General features: G+C 41.6%; 1 protein-coding gene across 3 annotated transcripts in view; it reads right to left on the reverse strand.

The window, feature by feature from the left end:
* Positions 1–13,490, reverse strand: part of PARVA (parvin alpha) — a 158,867-nt gene that overhangs the window by 57,315 nt on the left and 88,062 nt on the right. For all 3 annotated transcript variants that reach the window (XM_043971298.1, XM_043971300.1, XM_043971299.1), the window contains exons 2-3: positions 2,745–2,834; positions 2,561–2,631 (exon numbers count right to left, since the gene is read on the reverse strand). In XM_043971298.1, the coding sequence (XP_043827233.1) occupies positions 2,561–2,631; positions 2,745–2,834 (161 nt within the window). The remainder of the gene's footprint in view (positions 1–2,560; positions 2,632–2,744; positions 2,835–13,490) is intronic.

The raw sequence follows: 13,490 nt of genomic DNA on the forward strand, positions 1-13,490 counted from the left end.
TTTATAAGTCATAATTAAGATTTAAGTGATTTTTGCATTTTAAGAATAATATTTAAGGACAGAAACCAGAATTGTAAAACTTAGGGTTAGGGTTAGGCGAAAGGAAGCATGGCAGAATACGTAGGGAGCTGGTCCCAAAAGCCAGGAAGATCTGGGTTCAATCTCCCCATTGACACATATCGGCTGAGTAGCTCTGGGTAAACATCTTAACCACTCAGTGTTCTAGGTGACTCTCTAAGATTTCTAAGTTATAGACAAGGTGCTGCTATCTTACATTGGATGGAGTGTTTCTTCACTCAGAGTTCTCTACAACAGAATCACAATCTCAGTCCCTATCCCTATCACCTTTCAAGAAAAAAATGGCAAGGGGCAGCTAGGTGGCGCAGTGGATAGAGCACCAGCCCTGGGTTCAGGAGGACCTGAGTTCAAATCCAGCCTCAGACATTTGACACCTACTAGCTGTGTGACCCTGGGCAAGTCACTTAACCCCAATTGCCTCACCAAAATAATAATAAGAAGAAGAAGAAGAAGAAGAAGAATATGGCAAACTAGTCAGTGAGGCCCATCTGCTGGCATGGTAGTTAAGTACTAATAAGCAGTGTAAGCTTGAAGCATATGGAGATAGATGCTGCCTTTGAATGGACTTGCCCAGGGTCACACAGCTAGTAAGTGTTAAGTATCTGAGGCCGGATTTGAACTCAGGTCCTCCTGAATCCAGGGCCAGTGCTCTATCCACTGCGCCACCTAGCTGCCCCTTGTTCTTACTCTTACTTCCTTCTCCTATACCCTTTGTTTTTCTTCTGTTTATTTTCCTCTTCCCTTGACTCTAGCCTGCAAGGAGCTCCCATCAGTGTTGCTTGCTCTCAGGGCTAAAGTTGCTGATGCCTGCTTCTGACTGTTCCCAGCACTCCTTGGGACTCCAACGGCAGTAGTAAAATAGAAGGGAGGTGAGAGAGGCCCGTAAAAAGGGGGGTGGCAATTCCCAGAGATTCTCTTATTAATGCAAATTATTTTCACCAGGTCCTTAGCCATTCTTACTTAACAAAAAGATAGAGGGGAAGAATAATAAGACATAACGGCTATGTAGCCCAGTGGAATAAGCACTGGTTTTGGGTTCAGAGAACCTGGGTTTAAATCCTGCTTTTGTCACTTGCTATCTGTGTGAGCTTAGACAAATCACTAAACTCTATGGGCCTCAGTTTATCTATAAAATGAGGCACTTGGACTGTAAAACCTCTCAAGTCCCTTCCAGTTCTAAACCTATAATCCTATGAACTGGTCTTTTAGAATAAATCATATGTAGGGACAAAGTTCTGTTTAGAAGCCATTTATATATTTTTTGAACATTTTTATGAAAGCTAGACATGTTGTAACAATTGTTTTAAAATGTCAGTGTTTTCTTACATTTAAAATTGAACTCAATGGCTCAGTCAGACACTGTATTCCTGGTTCTCACTTTGTTACTGAGCTAGTCAGGGTGCAGGGGTGTAACTTTTTTCTGTTTTTCCTCTGACCTGCCAGGATCTCATTCTTAATGTGTGTTGAAATCTTGGCATCTTGAAATCTATTTTCTTCCCAAAGACCATGCCATACATCGAACTCACTCAAAGTCCTAAACTTATACACATTTAAGACACGGGACTGCATGTGACTACATTACCAATACGTATATGTTAACAAATGGGTAATTTTCCATTCCTACCAGCCAGGGTTTGCTAACAGGTCAAGACGCCAAATTAGAACTGTTCTGATGGAAGAATACCACCCGATGAATCACCCAAAACTTGTTCTGGGGGGTTTCCAAGCTCCTCAGAGGTCTCCTTGACAAGTCCTAACCAAGCCCATCCCAACAGTGTAGCTCACTAAGGTTTGACAGGATCCAAGAGATCAGATCCAAGCTAAGTTTCCCCCCCTGGGGCAAGAAGTGGGTGCTGGAACACCATCCCTGTGGAAGCAGGTAGTCCTGAAGCAACTGCCCACCAGTGACCCTGCCCTTAACTCTAGAAGTGAGAGATTCCAGTGCTTGGGACACCTTGTGTACACATGTCCATTTCCAGCCTGTTTTTCCCCCTTGAAGTCAGTGAAGGAATCATTTGAGATGGGCTCAGCTAGGCTAGAGGATGAGGGGAGAAAGTCAGCCCTCCTCCATGAAACCTCCTCTGATCACTGTCCCACAGTGAGCTCTCCCTCCATTGTCCCCTCCTAGCACAAGCATGTTAGACCTTTCGTTCAGTCCTTAGTGCCTATTGCCTTGTATTTTTAGTTACCCTTTTATGTGCTTAAGTCTTCTCTCCCCAACTGGACTTTAAGTTTCTAGAGGACTGAGATCGAATCTCATTTATCTTTGTGTTCCATATGGTGTCCCCCCCTCCCCAATCTGCTAATTCTTTGATAGCAAATTATATGTCAGAGGTAGAATTCTAACCCAAATCTTGCTGACTCCAAGGCTAGACCTCCATCACTACCCACAATTCTTCCATGGCATTGCATTTGTTAATTGCTTGAAGGATAGAACTTCCCAAGGCACTGTCCTATAAAGAGCTGTCCTAGCCTCACTTACCTTCATCAGCTCCTGAAGTTTGGGGTCATTCCGTGAATTTGGATCCACCATCGTCCGGACTTCATTCTCCTCTTTAAAAAAAAAAAAAAGAAAAGAAAAATAATTCAGTGCTAAGTAAGTTGTTGGCTGTGCTGAGCTCCTGTGGGTGGGGGTGGGAGGTTCTAATGAGGTATAAAAGACTTACCTAGCATGGTGTCCTCAGGATCCAGCTCGAAGGGGATTGGGCTGAGAGGTAAATTGATAGCATTCATCCCTTCTTCTTGAAGGTCAGACACTGGCAAAATTAAAAAGAGATGTCACCTTTTAGCTGGACAATTTCCCCCCAGGGAATACCTTTGCAACCGGTAACTGAAAGGGCTAAAGGGGAGATCCAAGCTGATCTCTCATAGTGTTGAGAGTTGGAGTAATAATAGCAGACATTTACTTAGCACTTTAGGACTCAAGATCAGAGATTTAGAGCTAGAAAGGACTATAGGGGTCATCTAGTCCAACTGAGCCCCAGACAAGTTAAGTGATTTGGCTAAGGTCACACAGCTACTAAGTAGAAGAGTTGGAATTTGAATTCAGGCTGGGTAACTCCAAGTTCAGCATTCTTTTCACCCTACCATATTACAGTGAGGTGACACAGTAGATAGAGCATGGGCCCTGGAGTCAGGAGGAGCTGAGTTCAAATCTCACCTCAGACACTTACTAGCTGTGTGACCCTAGGCAAGTCACTTAAGCCCAATTGCCTCAAACATCTGGGGCCATCTCCAGTTGTCCTGATGTATATCTTGCCACTGGACCCAGATGGCTCTGGAGGAGAGAGTGAGGCTGGTGACTTTGCACAGCCCTGCCCTCACTTAAATCCAATCCACTACAAGTCATGACATGGTCTTCCTCCATGAATGAAGGACAGAACAACAATTGCCTTAGGTCATTACAATAACCCTGAGAGAGAGGTGTTATCATTACCTACCCTCTTACAGAAGGAAAACTGAGGCTTAGAGTAGTTAAGTTGGTTTATTCAGGATCAAACCCAGCTAATAAATTTGAGAAGACTGGAATCCAGGTATTTGAAGACCAAGTCCACAATTCTGTCCTCTATCACATTATCTTTCTAATTCAGAAGGCTTCTAGTTAAAAAATCTGCATTATAGAGGTGTGTTTGTTGTTTTACAGAAAAGGAAACTGAGGCCAATAGAGAAGTTATTGCATATAAGGGCTTCTGTGTTTACTGGAAATTAAGAGAGTTGCCCAAGGTCACATAGGGAGTAAGTAGCAGAGCAGAATTCAAACCCACATGTCCTTATTCCAGAGTCAAAGCTGGGAGTTTCTTATCTCTCCACCCAAATTTCTTGTCATCCCCCCCAGATCACCATTCCTCAACTACTCTCCAAATTATTTTTCCTGCTGTGGTCCCCCTTTCCTCTGTCACCTCCCTGTTTCCTCAGGTCCCAACTCTCTTCCCCAACCCTTATTCACCACTTTCTTTTAATTATCTTCATTATTCCCAATCTTTTTGGTTAAATGGACATTATAATCCTTTTCAAGTTATGTATATATTGTAAATGATGCTTTAAAAAATGTTTTCCCAAATGAAACAGGGCAGGTAGTAGGCAACTTGGAAATCCTATCTCCTTCAGGAAATGATCCCTCAAGACAAGGAAGCAAAGTGTCCACACATACTCTCCGTAACCATGGGCCTTTTGTGTTCATTTATCCTCTGTGGGTTAACTGAAGTTGTTCTCTGTGATTTCCCTAACTCCATATCTCTTCCCTTCTCTCTTCTCACACAGCATTACTGGTTCAAGTCTTTGTCATCTCTTTCCTGGACTATTGAAATCATCCACTAATGGTTCTTCCTGTCTCCAGTCTCTCCCTTCTCAAATCCATCCTCTGATCTGTTGTCAAATTGACATTCCTAAAGGGTATGACTGACCATGTTACTCTGCTGCTCAAGAAGTTTTAGGGGTTCCCTATTGCTTCTAGGATGACCATAAACCCTTCTGTTTGGCATTTAAAGCCTTTCACAATTTAGCTCTATCCTACCTTCATTGACTGATTGATTGCATGTTACTCTCCACCTTACACTCTGCACTGCACCCAAACTGGTCTATTCTCTATATATGATTCCCACCTCCGCGCGTTTGCCATAGACTGTATCCCCAATTCTTGGCAAAAAAGAAGGAAGAAGTAGATCTATGAACTTGCAAGGAAAAAAATTACATCTTTGTTTTCACTAACTTTTAGTTTATTTCATAACCCTGTGTATTTTATTTCATGCAGTTAAAAACATTAAGTGGGAAGGAGTATTGGCTTTAACATCCTGCCAAAAGGGTCCATAATAAAGAAATGACTAAGAACCTCTGACATAAATACCTGACATAAGTAGACACGTAAGAGTAAAACCAGGGAGAGGGCATTTTTCAGTGGGAAAGATCAGGGAAAATTTCACAAAGAAGGTGACTTTGGGTCTGGCCCTAAAAGAATAGATAGGATTTCAATAGTGAGACACTAAAAAGGCAAAGTCAATTCTAGATAGAAGGGACAGTGTAAAATAAAGAAGGAGCAAGGATGGGCTCACAGAAGAGAAAACAATCCATATTGGCTGGGGGAAAGGGTGAAGAAAGTGTGGTTGTTGTTTGTCCTTTATTCTCAAAGAGTACCAATGATATCAGGAGGGTACCGTTTTGACTTTCAAGTGAATTGGATTTAAGTGAGGCAGGGCTGTGCAAAGTCACCAGCCTTACTCTCTCCTCCAGAGCCATCTGGGTCCCTTGCTAAGCAGTAAGACTGGAAAGGTATTTTAGAGTTCTGGTGGGGGGAATGAATTCCCCAGTTGGCTTGATGAAACGACAGTATATAATCAGCAGGTAATAAAAATAATGAAGCATTAAGATCTTAAAAGAAATACTAATCCTTTAGGATGAGTGAAAAAGTTCTTAGATCAATTTCTTGATGGATTTTTTGGGTGGCTAGCCATTGGTTAGTTGTAGGAAAAGCCATGCCCACAGGAATTTTTAAAAATCAAGACTTTCTAAGAGGTCAGTAAAGGTAGGAGACAACTCTGGAGGTTGCAAGATCTAGAAGTAGAGAAGAAGTAGGGGGGATTTCTTTCTTTCTTTCTTTTTTTAGTTAGAGAGGTAGAGGAAAAATTGGGGATAGATATGAAAGTTATGAAAGAAAATCATGAAAAAGGGTCAATAGTTAGGTAAAGGAGGCACAAAACAATACTAAAGAAAATGACACATGAAAAACAATAGACCACATGGCAAAAGAGGCATACAAATTCTCCTTAAAAAGCAGAATTGGCTGAATGGGAAAAGATGTATAAAAATTCACTGAAGAAAAGAACTCCTTAAAAAGTAGAATTGGCCAAATGGAAAACGTCAAAATTTTACTGAAGAAAATATTTCCTTAAAAATTAGAATTGGTGTTTTTACACATAATTGGGTGAAAACAAAATACTAAATAATTTTTTAAAAATTAGAATTGGGGGGGCAGCTAGATGGCGCAGTGGATAGAGCACCGGCCCTGGAGTCAGGAGTACCTGAGTTCAAATCCGGCCTCAGACACTTAACACTTACTAGCTGTGTGACCCTGGGCAAGTCACTTAACCCCAACTGCCTCACTAAAAACAAAAAAACCTCCAAAAAACCAAAACCAAAAAAAATTAGAATTGGGCAAGTGGAAGTTAATGACTCCATGAGACATCAAGAAATAATAAAACAAAATGAAACTGGAAAAACAGCTGATCAAGAACTAGATCAAGAAGAGATAATTTCAAAATTATCGAACAACTTGAAAGTCATGATCAAAAACCCGTAGACATCATCTTTAAAGAAATTGTCAAGGAAAACTGCTCTGATATTCTAGAACAAAAAGGTAAAATAAAAATTGAAAGAATCCACTAATCACCTCCTGAAAGGAATCCCCAAATGGAAACTCCCAGGAATATTATAGCCAAATTCCAGAGCTCCCAGGTAAAGGAGAAAATATTGCAAGCAACCAGAAACAATTTAATATAATGGAGTAAGAATAACACAAGATTTCACAGCTTCTATATTAAATGATCAGAGGGCTTAGACTATGATATTTAGAAGGGCAAAGGAGCTAGGATTAAAAACAAAGCAAAATTGATTATAATCATTCATGGGGGAAATGGGCATTTAATGAAATAGAACATTTTCAAGAATTCCTGATGAAAAGACTAGAGTTGAATAGAAAATTTGCCTTTCAAATACAAGACTCAAGAGAAGCCTAAAAAGTTAAAAAAGGAAATAGAAATGATAACAGACTCAATACGGTTAAACTTCTTACTTTCCTACATGGATAGATGATACTTGTAACTCCTAAGAACTTTATCATTATTAGGACAATTAGAAGGAGTATACATAGACAGAGGGCATGGGTGTGAGTTGACTACAATGGGATGATATCTAAAAATTATATTAAGGGATGAGGAAGAGAAATGCATTGGCAGAAGGGAGTAGAATGGGGTAAATTATGTCACATATGAGGCATGAAAAAGCTTTTACAGTGGAGGGAAAGATGAGAGGTGGGGAGGGTCTCTTTAACCTTACTCTCATCTGAACTGGCTCAAAGAAGGAATTGGAAACAATAAGGCTTGTTGAGTAATTGCCAAATTTCTTTGCTGAAATCTAGAAACCTAAGTCTATATACTCTCTTGACCTCAGAATTAATCTTAGAGTTACAAAAGAACTGAGAGAACAGCAATTCCAATCCATGCCTAAGCAAAAACCCCTCCACAACAGACCCAAGCCTAGTAATTCATTTCTTATCAAAAAAGAAAATTGAATTAGTTTTGGCATGACCCATTCTTGCTAGCTCTTAGTCATGACCACTTCCCTTTCTAAATGTTCACAAATTTCTTCCTTTCTTTCTTTTTTTTTTTTTTTGCAGGGCAATTAGGGTTAAATAACTTGCCCAGGGTCATACAACTTGTAGTTGTCAAGTGTCTGAGGCCAGATTTGAACTCAGGTCCTCCTGAATCCAAGGCCAATGTTTTATCCACTGTGCTACCTAGCTGCCCCCCACAAATTTCTTTAACAACACGTCCCACTATTTTGCCAATCATCCAGGTCAAGGTCACTGGTATAGAGTTTGCAGTTAGGCTGGAAGGGAAGAGTATGGAGATGGAACGACCATTGGTGATTGTAAGAAGGCAATTGCAGGGCAGCTAGGTGGCGCAGTGGATAGAGCACTGGCCCTGGATTCAGGAGGACCTGAGTTCAAATGTGGCCTCAGAGCAGGGCAGCAAATGAATTTTACACTCATCAGAAAAGGCTCAAAGATCTTAAACTCATCAGAGGTGCCTCAAGGAGGGACAAATAGGCACATCCAACTGGGTGGAGTAATCTATTTAATCTGGGCAGCAAATGAGCCTAACACTCATCAAAACTGGCTCATAAAGACCTCAATCTCATTAGAATTGGCTCAAGGAGGGAATAATGTACACACTCAACTGGGTAGAGTAATCTCTATAACCCTGCAGGAAAATAGGAGGGGAAGGGGATAAAGAGAGAAGGGCAAAAGAAGGAAGGGCAGAGTGGGGGAGGGGACAGACAGAAGCAAATCCCATTTGAAGAGTGATAGGATGAAAGAAGATGGATAATAGAATAAATATCATGGGGAGGGAATAGGATGGAAGGGAAACAGTTAACAATAGTAATCATGAAAAAGAGAAAAGGGGGAAAAACTGTACAAAAATATTTATAGCAACTCTTGGTGGAGGCTAAGAATTGAGAATCAAGGGAATGTCCATCAATTGAGGAATGATGGAAAAAGCTGTGTTATATGATTGTAGTGGAATGGTCTTGTGCTACAGGAAATGACAAACAGGATGATCCCCGAAAAACCTTGAAAGACTAATGAACATTGATGTATAGTGAAGTGAGCAGAGCTGAGAGGACATTGTGCATAGTGACAGCAGTATTGTTCAATGAGTAATTGTGAATGACTTAATTACTCTCAGCAGTACAATGATCCAGGACAATCCCAAGGAACTAACGAGGAAGCATAGTATGCACTGCTATAGAAAGAACTGATAAAAAGAACACTTGTGGATTGTACATATATAATGTGGTTGCAATCTTGTGGAGGGGGGAGGAAAGGAAGGGAGGGAGGGAGAAAAATGTGGAACTCTAAATCTTATGAAAATGAATGTTGAAAACTACCCTTACATGTAAATGGAAAATAAAATAAATGTTTGTTAAGAAAAAAAAATGTGGCCTCAGACCCTTGACACCTACTAGCTGTGTGACCCTGGGCAAGTCACTTAACCCCAATGCCTAAAAAAAAAAAAAAAAAAAAAAAAGAGGGCGATTGCAACACTTGCCTGATATCCCTGCCAGGTTTAGATCTCTGTCTCTATGACTTCCCACTTCTAATACAAGAAAGATATAATGAAGGTTGGTCCAAGAGTGGTGGCAAGGTGAATGGAAAGAACAAATAAGAGAGCTTAGAACTATAAGGACATAGATATGGAATTGTGATAAATAGGGAAGCATCAAAGATCACAATATTATAGATCAAGAATTCAAAGGCACCTCAGATGATTTGGAGATTTTTATTCTGGAGGACTGAAAAGGAAGTTAGGGGGCAGCTAGGTGGCACAGTGGATAGAGCACCCACCCTGGATTCAGGAGGAACTGAGTTCAAATCCGGCCTCAGACACTTAACAGTTACTAGCTGTGTGACCCCTAGGCAAGTCACTTAACCCCAATTTCCTCACCAAAAAAAAAAAAAAAAAAAAAAAGAAGTTAGGAGAGGAAAGGAAGGCTTTCTTTTTTTCAAAAAAGATAACGAGTTCAAACATTAACAGGGGTTTCATCCAGGAAGAAGTTGGAGCTTGGGCAAAGAAGTCTGGACTAGGGATAAAGCCTTGAGAGATTATTTGTGAGAAGAGATATGTGAAGTCATGGGGATGGGTGAGACCATCAAGGGGCAGAATTAAAACAGAAAACTGATAAGGACAGGGAACAAAATGCTGATTGTTTAAAAGGTGGAATTCACAGGGCAGCAAGTTCTTAAATACAACACTCCACAGCCCACCTTCCTATCTTTGTACTGGCTGTGACCCAAACTAGAAGACTCTGCCTTTCAGTAACTTGGTTTCCCTGACTTGTACTTTTAAGACTCAGTTCAAGTGCAACCTTTTGCAAGAAACCTTTGCCAGCCCCCACAGCTGCTCATGACTTTTTCTCTTGGTCTATCTTCTGCCATCTCATTAGATATCTATGTTCCTAGTTACTTGTATGTCATTTCCCTTATTAGAATGTATGCTTCTTGAGGGCAGACTTTTTTACTTTTCTTTGAATTCCCAATGCTTAGCACAAATGCTTGAAACATAAGCACTTGACAAATACTTTTAGACTGAATGCTTCAGCAGATACTGCGGGCGCCATCTTGTTCTTCCTTGACATGACTTCTGCAAAGTGAACCTATCCCATTCTCTCCTGCCTCCATTTCCTTCTCTGGTTTTTCCTCTTTCCCCCAGCCTCCAAACTGTGAGTCTCTCTTTTGGCCACCCTCTTTCTCCCCTTCTCTATTCTCCGTCCCTCAAACAGCTAAATTGACTTTGAGGCCTTAGCTGGCACCCCAATTTCTCCAGTCTTGACTTCTGAATGTATCTCTAGTCCTGGAGCAGTTTGTAGGATACGTCTACTTAGCTGCATGACCTTGGACAAGTCACACACTCTTTAGGAAGCTCTATAAAGCAAAGGAGCTGGATTAAATAATTTTAAAAGTCCCTTGCTGGCTGGACTTCTTTGTAATTCTGTGAGTCAGCTTTCTAGAAGACAAAGGAAAAAAAGATGGTGGCCACTGAATGTTTCCATTCTGGCCTCCTTCCTCCCACTCCCTCAACCCTTGCCCTTGAGCCGCAGGCAGAAATTTCTACTAAAAGGCTGTTTTGTGCTAGAAGGTTAGAGAGGACTGACCTTGGACCCCACCCACACCCTCTTCTCCCTTCCCCCTACTTCCACCCCCAAAGTCTTGATTTAAATCCCAGCTCTACCATTCAATTCCAGATCAGATAATGATTTTCCATCCATTAAGTAAAGAAAAGCCATTTTCTCTAAAGACTTTAGTTCATATTTTGGTAAGCAAGGGAAAGAGCTGCCTATCAGATGCAGGCAACAATAATAAAAGCAAGGTCCCAAGCATGCCAGGGCACTACTTGAATCTGTGTGTGTGTGTGTGTGTGTGTGTGTGTGTGTGTGTATTTGTGTGTTTTTACATTTTTTTTTTATTACTGAGTCTGGCCTCCTAACTACTCGCCAACATCTACTTGCTAAATACACAGCATCTACTTTAAAAGACCTCTTTCAGATTTGCCAGGGAGAGGAATGATGGATTTGGACAGCGAATGAAATTTCCTAACAAAGAGAGAGAGGGAGAAACAGACTTAGTCCCAAATGGCACATCTTGAGTTTCATGAAGCTGCTGTTTATTTAGCTCCTTCCCCAGGCCAGTGACAGATTTACCTGATATCCACTGAGGTGACGAAGTAGAGCTACAGGGATGGGAGGAAGGAGACCAAAGGTTGTTCCCCCATTTCACTTTATAAAATAAGCGCAGTTCATTTGGATGTTGGCCAAAGCTTGCCTGTCTGCCCCCCCTTCCTCTCCTCTCTTCCTCTCTCTCTCTCTCTCTCTCTCTCTCTGTCTCTGTCTGTCTGTCTGTCTCTCTCTCTCTCTCTGTCTCTCTCTCTCTCTCTGTCTCTCTCTGTCTCTCTCCTTTCCTTTTCCTAGAGGCAGCCACTCCAGTTTAGATATCCTCGGAATCATGAAGCCATGTTTATAAAAGGAGAGAAAGAACCATCTGCCCTGCACTCTGCTTTATAGTCAGAACTGAGCTGTGAATATGGAGATATTTACACATTTCTCTAAGTGTGAATAGAAAATTCAATAACCATAGCTGGGAACTCTAAAGGTGAACTTAAATGGAAGTGTGTGTGTGTGTGTGTGTGTGTGTGTGTGTGTGTGTGTGTGTGTGTGTGTGTGTGTGTAGTTCATTGTGGGGGAAAAAAATGGCTCCGGAGGTTGCACCTCCCAAGCTCCCCTTCTTCACTGCCCAGGCTAATTCATTTGAGGGGGTAGAACAAACCAGAAAAGAAAGACTAAGATGTGTTTGTAATTGGAAATGTTTTTCAGGAAATGATTCTGTGCAAGGACCTCATCCTCATTCCATTAACTACTGACTGGGAGCCAACCATTTGTAGAAGTAAATATGCAAACAGAGCTGGACCAGCCCTCCTCCCGTGGGATTGCGTTAGTGGACCCTTGCCCACAATGACCCATCTCCCACAGAGTTCTTATTTCTCCATTAAGCCAATTTAGAACACAAATGCAACCATCCCTTTGCCACTCTGTCCAGGGGAGTCACCCCTTCATTTTCACCATATCTAAGAGGATCCTAGGTTCAGAGCAGGAAGTTACCTGGTCCATCCCCATCCCTGCTCCTCCCCATTTCACAGAGGCCAAAGGAAAGGAAATGACTTGCCTAGGGTCACACAGCTTGCTGAGTGGCACTACAGGGATTTGAACTGATGTTCTCTGACTTTAGATCAATCCGGCTTTCCATAAAACTGTGGCAATTACAGGCTTATTGCCTTCCTCACAGAAAAAAAGCCCTATTGAGGAAAATTGGGTTGTTTAAACTTAATCTGTGGTTCATCTTGAGGAAGATGTTTGTTTGCTTGTTTTTTGGAAACACTGATTCCTTCTTGCCCCAGCCACAGAAGATGGTAATACTAATAATGGTTAAGAAATCTTATATAGCAAGATGGGGGCAGCTAGGTGGCTCAGTGGATAAAGCCCCAGCCCCGGATTCAGGAGAACTTGAGTTCAAACCCAGCCTCAGACACTTGACACTTACTACCTGTGTGACCCTGGGCAAGTCACTTAATCCTCATTGCCCTGCAAAAAAACCCCCAAAAACAAAAAAAAACCCACAAAAAAGATTTATATAGCAAATTAAGGTTTGAAAAGCTGTGTATGTAATCTCATTATGTCTTTAATTCTGTAATAACCTGTGAGCACAGTGCCACTGTTATCCCAGAATTTCAGTGACTTATCCAGTCATACAGAATCTAGATTATTCTGGGTCCGAAGTCACTGGAGACTGGAACTTTTCCCCAGGTTGTAATGGTTTGGGAGTGAGCCCCTCCTCCATTCTATTTTGTGTCTCCTTACCACTTCCCCTGCCCACTTGCTGAGGTGGCCACAGCAGAAGACTCAAGTCAGTATTCTGGGGTCTCTGTCTCCTGCCCCCTTATCTCACCTACTTCATGCCACATCCCTCAGGTGTAAAAATCTTCACTTTGGGCTCTGCTGTCTACTAAAGCAAAGGTACAAGCATACAGCCAGTGGGTAACATTAAAATGCAACTGGAAAACGGTCAACAAAATAAGTAAAAACACAGATAATATTCATTTAAAATGAAGTCAATATGCAGCCCACAGGGATCCTTATGTATGGATGAGTGGGCCCCATTTCTATCTGGGTTTGACACCACTGCACTAAATCACATCCTTTGCCCAGTGATAATCCTCCTCTCCTTAGATGGGCTTGACAGTCCCTTTTTACCTCATGAATGAACTTATTATCGCAAGTCATTTTGATTCCTGTTATTTGTGCGTGTATCATAAGCCCGTATTAGGCGGTCAGCTCCTTGGAGACAAGCACTGTTTTTCAGCCAAACTTTGTTTCTTCCCCTAGCAGGAGTACTGGGTCCTGAAGACAGTAGGTGATTAATGTTTGTTGAAAATGGGAGCCCTGCCAGAGATCCATTGTTGACATTCAAAGCATTGTTTCTGGTCCGGCCTGCCCTTTCCCCAGGACAACTCTATAAGTGAATATATGGTCCAAGTGAGAATGGAGAGCCGTGGAGAGCAAAGAGAACAAAGCCCCATCCATCCAAGGCA

This window comes from Dromiciops gliroides, chromosome 6 (genome assembly GCF_019393635.1).
Source record: "Dromiciops gliroides isolate mDroGli1 chromosome 6, mDroGli1.pri, whole genome shotgun sequence".
NCBI classification, from domain to species: Eukaryota; Metazoa; Chordata; class Mammalia; order Microbiotheria; family Microbiotheriidae; genus Dromiciops; species Dromiciops gliroides.